The 21,573-nt window shown below is 42.1% G+C and overlaps 1 protein-coding gene across 1 annotated transcript in view; it reads right to left on the bottom strand.

The window, feature by feature from the left end:
- LOC120031892 (nuclear receptor-interacting protein 2-like) overlaps positions 1 to 21,573 on the bottom strand; it is a 31,244-nt gene continuing 9,671 nt past the window's right edge. The window contains exons 2-6 of the mRNA XM_038977713.1: positions 15,552 to 15,878; positions 7,104 to 7,186; positions 6,718 to 6,833; positions 5,597 to 5,649; positions 1 to 2,788 (exon numbers count right to left, since the gene is read on the bottom strand). Of these exons, the coding sequence (XP_038833641.1) occupies positions 2,669 to 2,788; positions 5,597 to 5,649; positions 6,718 to 6,833; positions 7,104 to 7,186; positions 15,552 to 15,878 (699 nt within the window). The 3' untranslated portion in view covers positions 1 to 2,668. The remainder of the gene's footprint in view (positions 2,789 to 5,596; positions 5,650 to 6,717; positions 6,834 to 7,103; positions 7,187 to 15,551; positions 15,879 to 21,573) is intronic.

Raw genomic sequence — 21,573 nt, 5'->3', positions numbered from 1 at the left:
GCTAGCCAGAATACATCTTTTAATAGGCAGAGAAAATACTGTTCACAAAAAATAAATGTATTTCATACATCGATTACCATCGCACAGCATATTAGGAAGTACACTAGTACGAAACATTAGCAATCTATTCGTGGGTGACCTCCAAAGAAAGAGCTAGAGGTCAGATGGATATTGTTACACAGTCGAGAGCATGGCACTGTCCAGGGCCTATCTTCACAAAAAGTCTGAGTAGAAGTGCAGATCTGGGATCAGGTCCATGTAATCTTATCCATTATGCTCTGAAAGGCATGACTGATCCGATATCAGCACCTACCCAGGGTAGTCATTAGTTACCACAGCCACAAAGTCATAAACCCAGCCTATTTCTACATCTCTTCCAAAAATCTGATTTTAAACCTAACCGTAACCACACTGCAAAACTTATGTCTAACCTTGAATTAAGACCAAAAAGCTCATTTTTGTTTTCATGTATTTTTTTCGATATAGCCAATTATGACTTTGTGGCTGTGCTATCTAGTGGAAACCCGTACTCAGAGACTCTTTGAATACAGGTCCAGATGGTAAAAGCAGAGTATGAAGACCTTTCTGAGGGCGTCTGAAGCGCTTCCTGATTGTCCAAACAATGCGAATGGATCAAGGCAGAGTATAATGCATGTTAGTGGGAAGATTTTAGTGTGGCCTTTTGGGTCTCTCACGTGCCTGATTCACACCATAGGGTCAAACTGAACCAAGCCGAGCTGTACAGTACTGGGTTGGCCTCGTTACAACTCCACCATAGTAGCTGGAACCGTGCTGTAAAGGATAATGAGAAAATACGATATTCAAGCCAGCACAGTACGTTTCGGCCCTGTAGTCGACCCTGTAGTGTGAAACTGTCAGTCAGGCAACAAGAGGCTTGATGATAATTCTGTACCGCTGCGCTGGTCCTAGTAAAATACCAAATCAGCAAACAAGGCTTGTCAAAGTGAATAACGTACGTCAGCAAAAGTGGAACAAACGAGAAGAGAAAAATGTACCAAGCAGATTTGTTTCCCGAACTTCAAAAATTAAGAGGGAGAGAGAGAGAATATGCTTAAACAAACATCTATGAGGGCCTTGGCCCAGAGAGCAGCCTCGGAGCAGAGTGATTAATGTCCCCTGAAGAAGACAAGGGAAGGAAGGCAGCTGGGGTCGGCTGCGTCTTGGCAACTCCCTCTGACCGGAGCTGGGAGGAGTAGAAGGAGCTGGGAGGAGTAGAAGGAGCTGGGAGGAGGAGGAGGAGCTGGGAGGAGTAGAAGGAGCTGGGAGGAGTAGAAGGAGCTGGGAGGAGGAGGAGGAGCTGGGAGGAGTAGAAGGAGCTGGGAGGAGGAGGAGGAGCTGGGAGGAGGAGGAGGAGCTGGGAGGAGGAGGAGAAGTAAATAGAACTCGTCCCTTTTTCTTTCCCATGTGAAACACTAGCCACTAACCATATCAAAACAGAAAAGCCCCTCCTCGATTGACATGCATCCAACACACAGACACACACACATACACACACACACACATCTACCAGTACGTACACACACTCGCACATCTCCAAGTCACACACACTGACACACTCTCACAGGAACACTAACATTCAGACTTCAACAAAAAATCCTGCGGAATTATGGACTGTTTGTATCTCTTTGCTGTGCTGTCCGTCTGACACACACATCTAGCTCCAGGACTCTATTGACATTTAAGTGGAATTATTGAGAACTAGTTTTGATGTGGGTCATTGTGACATTCTTAGGAGCACTCTTCATTTGGGAAAATAGACGAGAGAGAGAGAGAGAGAGAGAGAGAGAGTCTTCACTTGGCTGAAGGCAGTTAGTTCAGGAATAGCAGTAGTCTCCTCACATCTCTTCCAGAATTCCCTGTCTGTCCTGACTCTCAATTAGATTTTTTTAACAGGCAGATTCAAAGGTCTCATAAGACCTGTTTTTTCACCGTTTCTCTTGAGCACGTATGATAGGACATCTAGAAGACTATCTCTCTGTAAAGGGATGTGAGGGAGATATAATTGTTTCCTCAAGGCTGAACTGATTTTGATTTTAAACAGTTTTGGCATTTAATTGATGATCAACGTAAATTATTTTATACTTCCAAATCACAATATGTTCATTTCAAATGATAATCATTGTCTGACTCCTCAGTATGTTTCAGTAGACTCTTAGAAAAAATGACTTTTTGAAGAACCCTTTTTGGTTCCAGGTAGAACCCTTTTGAGATCGATGTAGAACTCTTTACAAAGAGGATTCTACATGGAACACAAAAGAGTTCTACCTGGAACCAGAAAGGGTTCTCCTATGGGGACAGCCAAAGAACTCCAAGAGTGTATTGAACAATGATGCACTGTCTGACATAAAAAAACACCTTGATTAAGTAGATAATTATGAAGATTGTTACATAGAATCGTCCCAAATCTTGAGCTCCATCCGCTCCATAAACTAGGCTAATTCAATACAGCAGTAACATCATGGTAATGCCTTAATTCCACAGAAACAAACACAATGGTGTAAACTGAAGAGAATTGGGGTGCTCAACCATGTTGCTGGCAGTGCGAGACACTGGTTGGACAGTCCAGACCCAGACTGCATCATGTTTTTACAGCGCCAGCCAATCAGAGGAGGGTGTGGGACGGCTGGGAGGTTGTGACCCGCCAGGGTCACAGGTTCTCATTGCTGTCTTGGTGATGGTACTGGCTGACCAATGGCGGCTCCAGGAAAGGCAGCTCCTCCCCTGAGCCCTGGAGCTTTAGGACTCTACTGCTCACGTCCACACAGCACTGGAGATAAAGGATGGATAAGGGAGACGTCAGATGGGTGACCGTGACTGACCATAGGGTCAAAACATGGTTTAACATCAACTCTACCACAGAATGCAGTGCGTGCCATGGAAACTCCATTTGTTTGTAGTACTGCTATCATCCAACAAAGTGCCATTTTAGACAACAGAAGGTTAACTTATGGCTGCAGGGGCAGTATTGAGTAGCTTGGATGAAAGGTGCACAGAGGTGCCCATAGTAAACTGCCTGCTCCTCAGTCCCAGTTGCTAATATATGCATATTATTATTCGTATTGGATAGAAAACACTCTGAAGTTTCTAAAACGGTTTGAATTATGTCTGTGAGTATAACAGAACTCATATGGCAGGCAAAAACCTGAGAAGTTCCACTTCCTGTTTGAATTTTTTCTGAGGTGGCAGATTTTCAACCAAGCTCTCATTGAAATTACAGCGAGATATTGATGAGTTTTCTTCCTACGGCTTCCACTAGATGTAAACAGTCAATAGAACTTTGTCTGATGACTCTAATGTGAAGGGGGGCCGAAGGAGACAGGAATGAGTAATCACTGCTACGAGCTGACCATGCTTTCACATGCGCATTCACATGAGGAGGACCTCCGTTCCATCGCTCATCTGAAGTCAATCTAATTCTCCGGTTGGAACGTTATTCAAGATGTATGTTATCAACATTCTAAAGATTGATTCAGTACATCGTTTGACATGTTTCTACTGACTGTTATGGAACTTTTGGACATTTCGTCACGTTATAGAGGACGCGCTTTGTGACTTTTGAATTGTTTACCAAATGCGCTAACCAAAGTAGCTAATTGGACATAAATAACGGACATTATCGAACAAATCAAGCATTTATTGTGGACCTGGGATTCCTAGGACTGCATTCTGATGAAGTTCATCAAAGGTAAGGAAACATTTATCATGTATTTTCTGGTTTCTGTTGACCCCAACATGGCGGCTAATTTGGCTATTGTTCTGAGCTCCGTCTCAGATTATTGCATGATTTGCTTTTTCCGTAAAGTTCTTTTGAAATCTGACACAGCGGTTGCATTAAGGAGAGGTATATCTTTAATTCCATGTGTATAACTTGTATTATCATCTACATTTATGATGAGTATTTCTGTTGAAACGATGTGGCTATGCAAAATCACTTGATGTTTTTGGAACTAGTGAATGTAACGCGCCAATGTAAACTCAGATTTTTTGTTATAAATATGAACTTTATCAAACAAAACATGCATGTATTGTGTAACATGAAGTCCTATGAGTGTCATCTGATGAAGATAATCAAAGGTTAGTGATTAATTTTATCTCTATTTCTGCTTTTTCTGACTGCTATCTTTCGCTGGAAAAATGGCTGTGCTTATTGTGGTTTGATGGTGACCTAACATAATCGTTTGTAGTGCTTTCGCTGAAAAGCATATTTGAAATCGGACACTTTGATGGGATTAACAACAAGATTACCTTTAAAATGATATAAGACACATGTATGTTTGAGGAATTTTAATTATGAGATTTCTGTTGTTTGAATTTGGCGCCCTGCACTTTCACTGGCTGTTGTCATATCGATCCCGGTAGCGGGATGCAGCCATAAGAAGTTTTAATAATGTTATGTAAACGAATATCCTCAGAAAGGTCGCCGCGGCTGCTCCAAATAGCAGTTAAATCGGTCTGCACATGGTGACATTAAAGGGAGACATTGTACTCTTTTCAGTTATGTGCTTTTCCATCCAAATGGTTCTTGAGGGGCTCCATGCAATGTTGCACAACATTGAGTATGCCCCAGTGCGCATGCATATGTGATCACAATTCACACAATGGCTGTGAGATGCACCTGAGTCTAGCTCTCTGCCTTCCATTGGGCCTGACAGACTCCACTGAGCTCTGTGTTTTACTTCCAGGTCACCAGAACGGTCCAGGGACTAAACTGAACATTTTGTCTCCGTTCTAACAGTTGTCTATAACTGTAACTCCAGGCTTCCTCCATCTGAATGTATGGGTATCTTTCCTTGCAGGCATACGTGATAATTCAATTAGGATTCACCCTTTTTTCCAAGCCACCGGTCTATTTAAGGAATATTTTGAAAACTTTTCAGCTATGATTTAAATTGAGTTAAAGTTCCCATCTTGAGTTTTGCCGAGGGAGCAGAATACTGAGACTGGGTGCATTTGGAAGGAAAATTGGCTCCGGTATCGTGGATCCTCCGGGGGTGCTTTTGCGTAATCGTAGATCTGGTTTCCAGTGTACTCTTAAAGTCTAATTAATTTGATTCTCTGTGAGAAATGGTCACAATTAGTCTCATGCCTAATTCTACTTTCCCTCTCAGACCCTCTAAGACAGAATTCTGTTCATGTGTTTTCCTCTCCTGTTCTGTTGTTGATTGTCACGTTGTGTTGTCATTTCCTGGGATATCCTGGGGAAATGGCAGCATTTTAAACCTGTGAGATGTGCTGATCTGAATTCTGTCTTATCTGTCTGCTTTCACCTGCAGTCCTCACCAGGCAATGCCAGCAGATAGCCGTAACCCTCAGATAACATAACACAAACATGTCTGTCTCCATCTCTGTTTTAACCTGGTATTACTTGATGTGTTCTGATAGGAACCAGCATCTTCAATGTGTTACTAAGGTCTCTGCATAATCTAATTGCTACATTCAACGTCTGCCTCCTTTTTCCTATGATTATTTTTAGCAGCAATTTTCATTAGCTGTAAAGTTCAAGTTGGGGGAGATTTAGGGAGGATGGCAGATCAAACACAGCATTTACATATTTGCGACACTAATGAAGACTTACTTTGATTTCCTGCAGAGTCTGAAGACCCAGGCACAGCTCAAACACCTCATCCTCTGTGGGGAGATGGAGAGGAGAGAGAAGGAGAGACAAAGAGAGGAAGAGAGAGATAAAGAGGAGAGAGAGAGCAGAATAAGAAACAGTGAATTTCTAACCTGCCGTGTCTCCTGCTGACTGATTAATTAACACTGCATAAATGAGCTCAAGTCTAACAGGAATCATCAGCACATCTCAATTCTCCCATCTGCATTGTGTGTGTGTGTGTGTGTGTGTGTGTGTGTGTGTGTGTGTGTGTGTGTGTGTGTGTGTGTGTGTGTGTGTGTGTGTGTGTGTGTGTGTGTGTGTGTGTGTGTGTGTGTGTGTGTGTGTGTGTGTGTGTGTGTGTGTGCACGCTCTGTGTGTGTGTGTGTTCAACCATTAAGATATTAATCTCTCCCTGCTTGCTCAGTGTTATTTGTCTTTGTGATTTGACCCTGGATGCTGAATAGGAAAGGTCAGGAGCACATGCTGCACACTGAGTACACACTCACACTCTCTCACACACATACTCACACTCTCTCACACATACTCACACTCTCTCACAGACACACACGCTGTCACACACACATTGGCTGCCAAGCGCATCTCCAACACCTTTTAAGACAGCTGACTTTTTAGAGCAAGCATTCAGAAATAACACAGGCAGTAAGCAAATCTATTACCGTCTGTTAATGATCAGTGCCTAGATGCAACACAGCGTTGGGGGGGATTTACCAAGGGGTTTTGTATTGGCATTGGTGAAGGGAAGTAATCTTGATGGTGTATAAAATGGCTTGTGGTCATTGTGAGATAGCACCCAGACGGTTTGTATTGATCGCTGTCAGGAACAATACAGTTTAACCCCAGCGATTTATATAATCAAGTTTACTTGTCCAATCCATAGTATTATTCAATTCAATGTTGTTTGTCACAGTCTGTATGTTTACGGAGAAAGAAAAACAAAAGTGTTTCATTGACACTGTCATAACACCTGTATTCCTACCCTGTATGAGTGGACTCTCTTGCTTCATTGACAGTCATTGCAACTGGCTGCAATGCTGCTTTAAATGTTTATGTGACGTAATATGTGATCTCCCCTTCCTTACCGGTGACGTGGGCAGAGCACTGGACACTCTGTCTGCCCAGCTGCAGCTGCAGGCCCCTCACAGAGCCCTGGCCCTCTGTCTGCTCACAGGGTGGACCTTCCTGGGTAGGAAGTAATCTGGCAACACACAACACGGCCATGGTAGAGGTTATTAGGACGCTACTTTGTTCTGTCTCTCACAGGCCAGTTTGTTGATCCTGATGCAGTCTGATGTTGGTTGTGGTTGTGTGAGTGCCTGAGGAACTCAAATGTGTTTGTTGGCGCTCTGTATTTCGGTGCTGGTTGGCAAACCTGGACCCAGGAGTGTTATGTGATGGCTGGGTATTCGTGGGTGTGGTAGAGGTCGACAGAGAAAGAGAGATAGCGAGGGAGAATAAGGCCTCTCACCCAAGCCTCCTGCAGCAGGAGCTGGAGATGCGGTTGTGTTGACTCCCGGTGTTGATGGAAGCCTTCACCTCAGTGTCACAGCACTGTGGAAACACAGCAGAACAACTACTGTGTTAACTGACAGTGTACGTGTATAGTCAACACACTTATACTCCCACAAAAGAGAGAACATCAGACAGGAACACGTATATTTGTTCTGCAGCTTTAGTGAAATAGATCTGTTTGATTACAAAAGGCTTTTCATCAAATGGGTCCCAACAGCTCTGCTACGCCTGCCAAGTGCCTGCCTGTAAAACTGCCAAACTACGATATAAAGGCTGAATTAAAGGCTTACCGACTCTAGAGTTTTGGTCAAATTTGTGCTAGTAGGCCATTATTAAGCCACATTTCCCAACCAATTACAAGTAGCGTTTAAGACTAGGCGTTTTCTAGGTTTGGCATAGTTGAGTCAGAGACTATTAGACCATGAAGCCTGTGCTGATGATGCAGGACTATTCTGCCTCATGGTTAGAGATAATACCAAACCAACTATGACTGTTTTAGAAAAAAACACCTATGAAATCATTGGTCTCACTCCAGTGGATGTGTTGACTATTAGTTCAACCATTAGAGCAAGTGACTGTGCTTGTTTTCTGAAAAAGATGATGATCCCATGTTATCTGAGGCCTCTCCATGCTTTTATAATCCTGAATGCATTACTAAACAGTGAAATATTAGCCCAATCAGCAGAGCCTGCGGAATATTTTTCAACTAATCAGCGAACTGGTCAGTTCTTGATTTGTAAATAGTGTTCGTCCAAAACCATTATGCTCAAGGGCAACATCTTCTGTACAAGAGCAACATGATGTTGTCTTCTGAGCCAGAACCATAGAACAGTAAACAACACTTCTGAAGTGAGGATCAGCAGTGCTGTCTTCTCCTGGGTACCTAAAGCATCCTATCTGTCTCACTTCCTGTCATCAAGGCTCTCTGTGTGTGTGTGTGTGTGTGTGTGTGTGTGTGTGTGTGTGTGTGCGTGCGTGCGTGCGTGCGTGCGTGCGTGCGTGCGTGCGTGCGTGCGTGCGTGCGTGCGTGCGTGCGTGCGTGTGTTCACCCACCCAGCAGAGCTGCTAACAGCCAGGGTGGTGGTCCTTTATCCTCCTCCACATCTCCCAGTGGTTCCCCGTAGGGCACTTCATGTCACAATGCAGTGATTCACGGTAAAGGGGAAGCAGACATTGTGGCAGATTCTAATGACTGCAGAGGCCTGGCGGCAGGTAGCCTAGTGGTTAAGAACAATGGGCCAGTAACCGAAAGAGAGCTGGTTCGAATCCCCGAGCCAACTAGGTGACAAATCTGTCGATGTGTCCTTGAGCAAGGTACTTAAACCTAATTGCTTCTGTAAATTGCTCTGGATAAGAGTGTCTGCTAAATGACTAAAATATAAATGTAAAATGTTCTATAATGACGTTTCTGTTGTAAATCTCAAGGCTCTTATTAGAATATGACATATCACACTTCTTCGAGTGGAAGGGAGAACAGGCAATGTTGGTGAAAACACGCAACTATGGAGGGAGGATTTAAAACATGTTCACACTTCACAGCATATGGTGGATCCGCATGAGTGAGAACGGAACAAGATGTCACACCCGCCCCCTCTTGATGGAGAGGGAAAGACACTGAGTGGACACATAATGATATGCTTCCCTGAACACGAGTTAACACAACCCAGTGACATAACCTCTGTGTCCTCGCTATGTCAGCAGTACTACCTTGTGGTTTCTGAGCCAGTGTAGCTCATCTCAAGCCTTCTCTAACATCCACCATGTTTTGAATGAATGGTTTGATAGGGGGATGGATGGAAGGATGAATAAAGGTTGGATGGGTGGATAAAAGTTGGGTGGATAAATGAATCATAGATGTATGGATGGATAAAACATCCTGAGAAAGCATGTTTTCACTTGTCTTTTTCCTGACATATTATCACTGTGTATCACAGTACATACATCGACTTGGCTCTAGGGTGTTTTTTACCCCCTAGATTAAAGCCCACTAGGACATCAAATCCCGTTGCTGTGGCTGGGTGTAAAAATGTAGTCCCTGACACACAATATGGTTTTAGTTGAGCTTCCCCCCTTAATCTCTGCAGGCTTCTCACGACCAGGCTTCTCAGAAGGCCTACAAACATGTGCTTTTGTCTCTGTCTGAGTGGTGAAAAATTCCTCCCTTTCTGTGAAGTTTAAAAATGGCTCCGGAATTAATGGGTAACTATGGAGCTTTTAGCCGCTTAAAAAAACAGAACTAAACAAACGAGATCAAAGATAAGCTGATCCCCATGGAATGTTCCCTGGCGAACCACTCACTTCAAACACACACACAGTAGCTGTGTTTCAATACTCATACTAACCGCACTAACCGTACTATTTGGGACGTAAATTGAGTATATAGTATGCTTATTGGTCATAGTATGGATATAGTTAGTATGCCAAAAGTTCCCGGATGTCGTACTACATTCGCCAAAATACGAATTATAAACTGGGTGGTTTGAGCCCTGAATTCTGATTGGCTGAAAGCTATGGTACATCAGACCGTATACCACAGGTATGACAAAACATTTAATTACGTTGGTAACCAGTTTATAATAGCAATAAGGCCCCTCTGGGGTTTGTGATATATGGCCAATATACCACGGCTAAGGGCTGTGTCCAGGCACTCCGCATTGTGTCATGCTTAAGAACAGCCCTAAGCAGTGGCATATTGGCCATATACACCCACTCGGGCCTTATTGCTTAAGTATTCACCTTATTTATGAACCCGGAAAGAAAACAATGTCCAAACGTTATGTTTTGTGGAGGACTTCCGTTGTGTTGTTCATGCCTTTTTGCGAACGTTAGCTAGCTAGCTCAAAATGTCGTGGGATCATACCAAAAAAAAACTTTCAAAGTCAAATGGAAAGTCTGTGTCACATCCGCTGATTATTCAAGAGTGGGAGGACGATATGAAAAAATGGCCGAATATCACCTCCGAAGACATCTTCAATTATTTTGTCTCGTCTCTCAGTGTGGATGGGTCAGAGGTGAGGAGCTACAAAAGCGCAGAGGCATATCAATACCTACACAGCGGCAGAGTTGGGCGGGTGCTTATTCACTGTCTTGAGGATGACATTCTGGTGTTCCTCAAAGCAGATGTCCAGCCCAGTCAGAGCAAAACACACCATCATTCTGCCTGGATTCTTGTATCATCTGTCGGTAAGGTGGAGACTGCAGGGTGTTCTTGTGTTGCAGGTCAGGGGAAGTCTTGCGGTCATGCAGCTGTACTACTATGGAAGGTAGCTAGCTCGCTGGCTTTTTGTTTATCATAACCCGTTCTTTGACTGATACGTTTGACGTTAGCTAGTTATTTAGCTAGCTAACTAATTGTGATGATACCATATCACTGACCAGAACGTTAACTAGTACAACATGCGTACACGTTTTTGGTTTCAATGGCTCATTGTGTAAGTATATCAGTTTAATCTCGAATGGCAATGAGGTAGGTACCGAATCAAGGTGAGTTTTACAATCGAATAGGAAATTACCAGCATAACCTAAACCTACTAGTTAAAAGGAGACTGTGTAAACAAGTCAGCTGTGAACACCATGTAAACTAGTGTTCTGTAATTTACTATTCTATCAGTAGTGTTTTGTTGAAGGGGCAGAATGCTGTGTATGGAGGATTGACAGGAGTGTCCTGTACAGATGTGCAATGCAAGTGGCACTCTGGGATGCAGCGGAATTTAGCTCCAAAAAGGTTGAGCGAGATCTGTTTCAAACGTCACCAAACCAAGTGACGAGTTCTCTGACAGCGCCCCAGCCGCTTCTCCATCTCTACCTCCAACTCCTGCGTACCATTCCAAAACTTTTATTAAGTGCGTTGTGGAAGGGGTCAATGTTCCAGTGAGGTGCCTTCTGCACAAGTGCATCAAAGCTAAACTAAACAGTCATCAGGTTCCAGCAGCAGTCACAAAGCTACAGCAGCCTTATGGTGAACACGGTATTAACATGCAGTTTCAGAAATGCTTGTCATTTTATGACGTTTATGTTAAGCTGGAGGAGTGTCAATGTGCCAGCTTGGAGGAGGTCACTAAAGCACAGAGTGTCTCCCATGCGTGGTATGACACGCGTAAACTTCGGATCACTGCTAGCTCAGAAAATAAGGTTTGTGTGCGCACCCTAACACATCACGACAACTTTGTGCGGGATCATCTCTTCCCCCAGGTTCCGCAACCACAGATGGCACGGAGAGCGAGCAGGTGGCCTACACATAGATGGAGAGCTGCGGGTTTAGTCTGGAGAGTAGAGGCACAGTAGTGAGTGTCAAGGAGCCATGTCTTTCTGTAAGCCCAGATGGAGCGTTAAACTCTCAAGAGCTATTCGAAATCAAATGTCCTCTTCTGATTAAAAAGTGTGAGTCTCTGACTGAACTGTTCTCTGGCAAACTCACCGATGTGAAGCTGGTGCATGGGGTTCCTCAGCTGCAACCTAATGCAGCCCGTGGGTACTACATGCAGGTGCAAATGGTGATGTTCTGCACAGGACTGGAGAGATGGGTTAGCAGTTGATGTTATTCTTCAATAACACAGACCCCAAAGCAAATCAGGGGGAGAAAAATATATTTATTCAAAGAGAACAAATCCTTGTTGTTATGCTTGAAAGTAGATGGCAGATGTTTATTCTTCCCTGTCCTCAATGTTTCTCCTCTGAACAAAAAGACATGATGTAGTTTATAACCCAACCCTAGCCTGTGGTTGACCAATTAGATTTCCTTGCAATAAAACTGGGCCAATGGCCAAATAACAAATATCCTGTTTCAGGCTCAATGTATAGACAATTCGGACCAATGAGAACTTGCCACATGGAGCTATGAGACACGGACTGAAATTCCTCCCGTGTCCCTGACCCATTAATCTTCAGTTCCCCATTACAGAAAAACAACTGTTTCCATTGATAATGAATTCCCTCTTGACCTTTAGTCCTCTGCGTTGTGTATTTATCTTTGAATATTCATACAGGTGCAAAGTGCTTGTCTGGGCTCCATCCGAGCAGGTTGTTATTGATGTGCCTTTTGATGTTAAGTTCTGTGCTGATGTTCCTAAACTGAAGGCATTCTATTTCACACATATGCTGCCAAGGATAGTAGATGAGTTCCAGTCAGGCAGACTAACTCTGTGCTCCAAGTATGTTCATCTATGTGTTATCTAGGGGCTTATACTTTTTTTTAAATAGTTCATATATTTTGTGTCTTGTAAAGCTCTGTCAGCTCTACCTTATTATCGAAGCATAACTCTTGATTGGTGTTTTTTTTGTCTGTCACAGTTCCCCCTTCATATGCACATTTACCTGATTATATTTGCATAATTCTTGTTTTTTTATATCTTGTCTTGTACAGCTCTCTTCATACATGTTTATCTAATGCCTACGGATAATGATTTATGAATGTTTTTATTGTACCTTGTTATAGCTCTCTTTTCATATGGCACTTCATGAACTTATCTAAGCATACCATAATTCATCTTTCACTTGGCAAATGATGGTGTTAATAAATACCACTATGAAATTCAACTTTGTTGACATTTTCTTTTGATACTTAACATTTTGAAATGAAGGACGAGGAGGCATGTCTAAAGGTTTCAAATGTGTTTTCAGTTTGATTCTGGGTTTGGTTTTCAAAGGCACAAATTAAGAATACTGTGCAAAGCTATCATCAAGGCAAAGGGTGGCTGCTTTGAAGAATCTAAAATACAAAATATATTTTGAATTGTTTAATAGTTTTTTGTTTACTACATGATTCCATATGTGTTATTTCATAGTTTTGATGTCTTCACTATTATTCTAAAATGTAGAAAAAAGTAAAAATAAAGAAAAACCCTTGAATGAGTAGGTGTGTCCAAACTTTTGACTGGTACTGTATTTACACCCCTTTGCTATGACACTCAAAATTGAGCTCAGGTGTATCCAATTTCCTTGTATCACCCTTGAGATGTCACTACAACTTGATTGGAGTCCACCTGTGGCCAATTCAATTGTTTGGACAGGATATAGAAAGAAACACACCTGTCTATATACTGTACAGTAAGGTCCCACAGTTGACAGTGCATGTTAGAGCATAAACTATAACATGAAGTCCAAGGAAATGTCTGTAGATCTCTGTGATATAAATGTGATGAGGCATATATCTGGGGAAAGGTATAAAGTGTTGAAAGTTTCCAAGAGCACAGTGGTCTCCAGCATTGGGAAACTGAAAAAATATGGAAGTACCCAGACTCTGCCTAGAACTGGTTGTCCGACCAACCTGAGCAACCGGGCAAGAAGGACCTTGGTCAGGGAGGTGACCAAGAACCACTCTGACAGAATTACAGAGTTCCTTGGCTGAGAAGGGATAACCTGCCAGAAGGACAACAGTCTCTACAGAACTTCACCAATCTAGTCTTTATGGGAGAGTGGCTAAACGGAAGCCACTCCTAAGAAAAAAGCACATGACAGCAGGCAAATCCTTGATGAGAACTTTGTTCAGAGTGCAAATGACCTTAGACTAGGGCTAAGATTTACGTTCCAACAGGACAATGACCCCAAGCATATATCCAAAGCAACGCTGGAATGGCTTCAGAACAAGAATGTGAAAGTCCTTGAGTGGCCCAGCCAAAGCCCAGACTTGGATCCCATTGAAAATCTGTGAAAAGACTTGAAGATGGCTGTTCACCGCCGCTCCCCATCTAACTTAACAGACCTTGTGAAAATCTGCAAGGAAGAATGGAGACAATCCTCAAATCCAGATGTGTAAAGCTGATACAGATATACCCAAGACGACTCAAAGCTGTAATCGCCGCCAAAGGTAACTCGGGTGTGAATACTTATGAAAATGAGATATTTCTGTATTTGATTTTAAATACATTTGAAAACATAATTATTTTCTTTTTACTTTGTCATTATGGGGTATTGTGTGTAGATGGGTGAGATTTTTTATTGTCAATCAATCAATCAATCAATTGTATTTATAAATTACTTCTTACATCAGCAGATCTCACAAAGTGCTGTACAGAAACCCAGCCTAAAACCCCAAACAGCAAGCAATGCAGGTGTAGAAGCACAGTGGCTAGGAAAAACTCCCTAGAAAGGCCAGAACCTAGGAAGAAACCTAGAGAGGAACCAGGCTATGAGTGGTGGCCAGTCCTCTTCTGGCTGTGCCGGGTTAAAGTTATTGTAGTTAATCCATTTTGAATTCAGGCTGTAACAACAAAATGTGGAATAGGTCAAGGTGTATGATACCTTCTGAAGGCGCTGTACGTGTATGAGTTCATCAACAAAGATCTATCTATTCCAAACCACATTGATTTGTTGGAACCTCGAATGCTCTCACAGGTATGCTTCAGGCAGGTGTGATTCAGAAAGCCAGTCAGTTAAATGCTGCTAGGTAACACTGGGGACATTGGAAATACACTGGGGACATTGGAAATACACTGGGGACATTGGAAATACACTGGGGACATTGGAAATACGCACCACACTACCTTGCGATGACATGACATCAGTCAGAAATGATGCAACTAAGTGGGTGGTTTTTGTGTGGCAGTCATCCTTGGTCTATAGAGTGACTCAGGTGAGGTGATCTGGAGGAGGGAAGGTACACAGTAGTCTCTGCCGCCCGCCCACCCACTCCCCAAGGTCAAACTCCTTTAATTGGGGGTATATTTTTGTACCTCTCAGTGGAGTTGATGCTTGGTTAGTCTCGTGTATGTAGGTGTTGTTTCATCAGTCTGAGCCTGTATTCCAGACAATCAATACTTGTGGGTGGGTGCAGTATGGTGTTTTAAAGTTAGTCCAATTATTACGTTGCAGTATGTGGATTGTCAGTGGGTTGTGTGCAGAAATAATATAGCCTGAACATACGGAGTCAGAATTTAATTGAATGCTATTCATTCACTGAAAAGAATGATGTTGCCAGTGAACTCAATGCATTTGCATTACTGGTTTGTCTTCCCATCTTGCATATAGATTGATTCTACCAATGTTGTTCGTATGATTATCTTATGATGGGGTCTTCAGCTGTGTGTTGACTTGATCCTGTAGGTGGAGAAGTTGCTGTTACAGTGTGTTACGTTAGCTCTTCCTTTAGCCACAGACACAGTGTGACGAGAGTGTCTGAGGGGTGCAGAGGGCCGATATGGGGACTCTACAAATCATAGAATCAAAGCCATTAAGAATTGATGAAAGCGGGCTCAGTAGAATACAATGAGGGAATGCATCATCTGGATAAATGATGAGTCACTGTCGTCTCTCTGAGTGCTTCTCTCTCCTCCTATCCCTTTATCTCTCCCTTTCACTCCTCTTTTATTGTCATATGGAATGGAACTGAATAGTATCTGAGATTTAATTTAGGTTAATAAAAAACCCATGAATCCGAAATGAAGGAAGGATGGGTGTTCAAGCGTACCTTGCACTGGATCAGCAGGGCAGTGAGAGGACTCTCCTTCCTCCCCTCCTCTGTTTTATGGTTCCCAGCCGTGCTGCTTGTCTTCCCCCCGGCCTCGCTGCTGTCCTCCTCCTCGTCCGACCTTGTCTCTAGGCTCCTCTCGCTCTCCTCCGGCGAATCCCTCTCCTCTGTGGAGTCGTCAGCCGTGCTCTCGCTCTTCTCCTCTGCGTCGCCGGCGCCCCCCTCCTTGCTGTCGACCAGGGGCGAGGGTCTCCCCACGTGGGCCTCGCCACGCAGTTGTGGGATGTTTCCCGCCATGAGGCGGCGCTGCACGATGCTGTGGGGCTGCTGTAACCAGGAGACAGGGCAGGTAGAGGGATGTCAGACACCATTTTCAATGGGTTAATCCTAGTCCTGGACTAGATTAGATTGGTTTGATTTGGATCTCTTTTAGTCCCCATTTGGACTAATCTTCCAAGAGTCCTTAAACATTAAAATACAATTTATAATACGAACACATTTTCACATATAACACACTATTACAAACATACATAATATACTAACACAATGACCCAACAAATACTCAATCTAAAAAATATAGATTCTTCCTCTACTATAGTCCCACAACATTTCTATGTATTATATTTAAATCGTTTTAAAATAATGTTTAAATGTATATATTGAAAGGTTTCTAGTTTGCTCAGTTAATTTATTCAATTTCTTTATTGCTCTAAATCAAAATGTTCTTTTGCCTATTTCTCTTTTCTGTCTGGATAACGCATAGATGGTGGACAATCTATTCCTAGTATTTACGGAATGTCTGTCTCTTACCAACTGAATACCGTTGTGAATAGAACTTGGCCGTTTTAAATGATGTATATTATGAAATAAAATAAGCATGTTTTTTTCATTTATCTTGTCGATTGATGACCAACCAAGAACACTGCGCATGACTACAACAGAAGAACCATATCTCCACCTTAAAACAATTTTGCTCAATGTTGCTCATAATATGATAATCAATCCATTGGACAATAGCTTGTTTGGAAGAATGTATGTTTACATTGTTGCTCAGTAATTTAATTTTCTTTGTAAAAAAAATCTGTAAAATGATTGGCAATATCAACTGGTTTTGTTATTATTCTCCCGTCAACCTCCACACTAGATGGGCATGATGAGATAGATGTACCAAGTAAGCCCTTAACTGTGTTCCATACCTTTTTAGAATCATTTTTACAATCAATAAAAGCATTGTTGTAAAATAACTTTTTTTTCTTTCGATTCAATTTAACTGCATAATTACGTAATGTTCTATAATTCTGTTCATCAATTTCTAATTTTGACTTGGCTGCTAAGACTTTTGCCATATTTCTTTGAGAAAAAGCCTCACCCAGTTCATCATCAATCCATGGAGATGGACGGGCACCAACTGTACTCTTTCTTATAGGGGCATGATGGTCCATTACCTCAGTGAGCAAATCAATAAAAATTCTGTAGTGTGATTTAAATCATCCTCTAGATAAATCAGCTCCCAGGGTACACCAGCCAAATCATTTAGAAATAGCTCATGATTAAATGTTTTAAAATGTCTTTTGACCACAATCCTAGGGGGTTTCTTTGGAACCTTGGTGTTCATGGTTATGGTCACAATATTATGGTCTGTCCAGCCCACTGGCATTGATCTGGCTTTTAAGCACTGCAATGGTATATTACAGAACATCAGATCAATGCATGTGTCTGAACGATGACCCAACTTAATTGATGATCTAGTAGTATCATTAGAAGAAAAAGAAACGCACACCTATTTAGGCGAGGTGCTGGCTAGCGGAGTAGAAAACTTAAAAATAAAGGACAGCCGCACACTCTAGGAGCTCAGATGCAAAAATTGAATTACCAACGTTTCGACAGCCAAGCTGTCTTCATCAGGGTATAATCCGATTATACCCTGATGACTGTCCTTTATTTTCTAGTAGTATCATTAACCATTTGTTTCAAATCACAGTTCTTGGCATATCTCATCAATTTTGTTCTATTCGAATTATTGTGATCCTTCCAATTTATATTAAAATCACCCAAGATAAATACATCTCTGTTGCTATCTGTGGCCTGGTCAAACCCAGTACATAAGTCATTCAGATAGGACACCTTAGAGCTAGGAGGTCTATACACACATCCTACCAATATGGGTGCCTGGTGAGGCAGATGTACTTGAGTCCATAGTGCCTCTATTTGACATACATTAAGGTCATCCCTCCTCTTAAAAGGTATGTGATTCTGAATGTACAGTGCTACACCCCCACCATTCCTATTCCTATCTCTTCTCAGTAGACTATATCCATGAATGTTCATTTGCCCATCATTTACAGATGCATCCAAATGCGTTTCGGTCAAAGCCAAAATATGAATATTATTTATGTTGACCAAGTTAAAAACCTAATGTATTTCGTTAGGAAGGCTACATACATTAACCTGAGCTATATGCAACCCTTTCCTTATCAAGTGGAGATCAATAGAGCATGTATTCATTATAGTTGAAGTTGTCATGATACACTACTACAATCAAACTCAGATTTGAACATTAAATTAAAATAGCCAGGGAGTTACTCTAGAGTCCTGATACAATTGCCCGTTGATATAAAGTTTATCCATCACCATGGAGACTTGTTGATTCAGGCAACAAGATTAGAGAGTTTAATAGTCACATGTACAGGGTTGCAGATGTAATTACAGGGTACAGTGAAATTATTGAGCTCCAGGATCCAACAATGCAGGACAAAGTGAAAAAACTATAAAAATGTAATAGAAAATAATAAAATAATAATATATACATACAGTCGTATGAAAAAGTTTGGGCACCCCTCTGAGGCTGCATAATAATTTACTCTGTCGTCACAGAAAATGATCACAGTGGCATGCCATTCATTTTCTAATAAAAGCTGAGTACTGGGGTATTGTCCAGACAAAGATTTTTAGTGTAGCAATATTATGTTGTATGAAATTAAATCAGATGTGAAAAATAGGCTATGCAAAAATGTGGGCACCCTTGTCATTCTGTTGATTTGAATACCTGTAACTACTTAGCACTGATTAATTGGAACACACAATTGGTTTGGTGAGATCATTAAGCCTTGAACTTCATAGACAAGTGCATCCAATCATGAGAAAAGGTATTTAAGGTGGCCAAATGCAAGTTGTTGTTCTCTTTGACTCTCCTCTGAAGAGTGGCAACATGGGGGCCTCAAAACAACTCTCAAATGACCTGAAAACAAAGATTGTTCAACATTATGGTTTAGAGAAAGGCTACAAGAAGCTATCGCAGAGATTTAAGCTGTCAGTGTCCACTGTGAGGAAATGGAAGACCACAGGCACAGTTCTTGTTAAGGCCAGAAGTGGCAGGCCAAGTAAAATATCGGAGAGGCAAAGGCGAAGGATGGTGAGAACGGTCAAAAAACAGCCCACAGACCACCTCCAAAGACCTACAACATCATCTTGCTGCAGATGGTGTCACTGTGCATCGTTCAACAATTCAGCGCACTTTGCACAAGGAGAAGCTGTATGGGAGAGTGATGCGGAAGAAGCCTTTTCTGCACACACGCCACAAACAGAGTCGCTTGAGGTATGCAAACGCACATTTGGACAAGCCAGCTTCATTTTGGAATAAGGTGCTGTGGACTGATGAAATATTGAGTTATTTGGTCATAACAAGGGACGTTATGCATGGCGGCAAAAGAACACAGCGTTCCAAGAAAAACACTTGCTACCCACAGTAAAATTTGGTGGGGGTTCCATCATGCTGTGGGGCTGTGTGGCCAGTGCCGGTACTGGGAATCTTGTTAAAGTTGAGGGTCGCATGGATTCCACTCAATATCAGCAGATTCTTGGGAATAATGTTGAAGAATCAGTCACAAAGTTGAAGTTACGCCGGCGCTGGATATTTCAACAAGACAACGACCCAAAACACTGCTTAAAATCTACCCGGGCATTTATGCAGAGGAACAAGTACAATGTTCTGGAATGGCCATCCCAGTCCCCAGACCTGAATATCATTGAGAATCTGTGAGATGATTTGAAGCGGGCTGTCCATGGTCGGCAACCATCAAACCTAACTGAACTGGAGATGTTTTGTAAGGAGGAATGGTCCAAAATACATTCATCCAGAATCCAGACACTCATTAGAGGCTATGGGAAGCGTCTAGAGGCTGTTATTTTAGCAAAAGGAGGCTCTACTAAATATTGATGTGATGTTTCTATTGGGGTGCCCAAATTTATGCACCTGTCTAATTTTTGTTTTGATGCATATTGCACATTTTCTGTTAATCCAATAAACGTCATTTCACTACTGAAATATTACTGTGTCCATCAGTTATTTGATAGATCAATATGAAATTGCTGATCCAAACACCCAATTATTTATAAATGGAAATCATGGAAATTATCAGGGGTGCCCAAACTTTTTCATACGACTGTATTACAAATGTGGCAATGTTCATTGGGGTGGGGGCAGGGTGACTCAAAATGACATCACTAGAGAATCTCCATTGAAAGTGCTTTTTAGTCTTGGACTAGGCTTAATCTGTGTCTGAGATCCCGCCCCTTAGTTTAATAGGTAGTGCACAGTAGACCTGGAATGGTAAATAAATAGAAAAGAGAACCAGCTAGGGGCAGCAGGTAGCCTAGTGGTTAGAGAGTTGGGCCAGTAACCGAAAGGTTGCTGGATCGAATCCCTGAGCTGACAAGGTAAAAATCTGTCGTTCTGCCCTTGAACAAGGCAGTTAACCCACTGTTCCCCGGTAGGCTGTCATTGTAAATAAGAATTTGTTTTTAACTGACTTGCCTAGTTTAAATAAGGTTAAATTTAAAAAAAATGTTGTTCAATGTTAGAATGTTATGATGATTCCATATTCTTCAGGACAGAGAGTTCTTTAAATATGATACATTTCTATCTTAGTGTTCTGTACAGCTTTCATGTCCATTTACTCAGACCAACCCCATTCCATAGAGATATTAAGGCAACTGTTGTTTTATGATTTGATACTTGCCTGGATGACGAACAAGAAATTCGATTTTAAACCATTTCAAAACAACTGGTGGGCAATGGCTGAGTTGAACAATTGTTTTCATGTGATAAATCTAAAATTAATAGAATTTTGAGCTCCAGAGCCTCGTGGTAATCTAATTGTTTTCCAGTAGGGAGTCACTCTAGAGAAAGATGGAAATAGTTTTTCTAAAAGGCCATGTGGTTTGAAGTGAACAGAAGGTCAGCTAACACCAGCAAAACCAACAGCATCAATTCACCAGAAGGAGGATGTCAGTCATTTCAGATATCATAACTGCTGCTGAAAAACGATGCTGCTACTGACGTGATGGAAACATCCATTGTCTCTATGCCAGAGGCACATCGTTAGCTGTAAATAGCGTGTGCACGCTTATGTGTGTGTAGGCGCGCCTCCAATTTGATGTGTTTTTATCTGCACTGTGCATGTCTGTACAGTATGTAGCCTACAAAATAGTTGTTCTGCTTGTATCACACAGTTGCTGGTCTCAAATCTCACCTTTGGGGCCTCATTGTCAGTTCAGTTGAGGTGTTGAAGGTTTCAGGTAATGACCACAACATCAGAGCATATCAGAGCCAAGCCGAGCTGTCTGTCAGTCTCCTCCTGGGCTCATTTCACCCTGTGCTCCAGCTCTCCCTGTCAGCCCGTCAAAGTGATTACTGGTCAGTGCTCTCATACTGGCTCACACAATAGATCGTATCAGGCCTCTGTATACCTCTGTGGGTAGGTGTTCTATTGATCAGGGAGGAAGTGCTCTCTGGAGACGCCAGTTTTACTTAGAGCTTCTCTGTTATAGGGCTTATTGACACTGTAATCAGGCATATATGCACTCTCTCTCTCTCCCTCATATATACTGTAGCTCTCTCTCACACACACACACTCTCACACGCACCTAGAAGCAGGTCTACGTATGTGTGATAACCACATGATCAAGGTCAAATTAATAGGTACGCACAAACAGGAATCTTGTTTGCTCCGACTTTTCTAAG

This window comes from Salvelinus namaycush, chromosome 38, assembly GCF_016432855.1.
Source record: "Salvelinus namaycush isolate Seneca chromosome 38, SaNama_1.0, whole genome shotgun sequence".
Lineage (NCBI taxonomy): Eukaryota > Metazoa > Chordata > Actinopteri > Salmoniformes > Salmonidae > Salvelinus > Salvelinus namaycush.
Note: the sequence above shows the minus strand (reverse complement) of the source record. Positions and strands in the feature narration are given on the sequence as shown.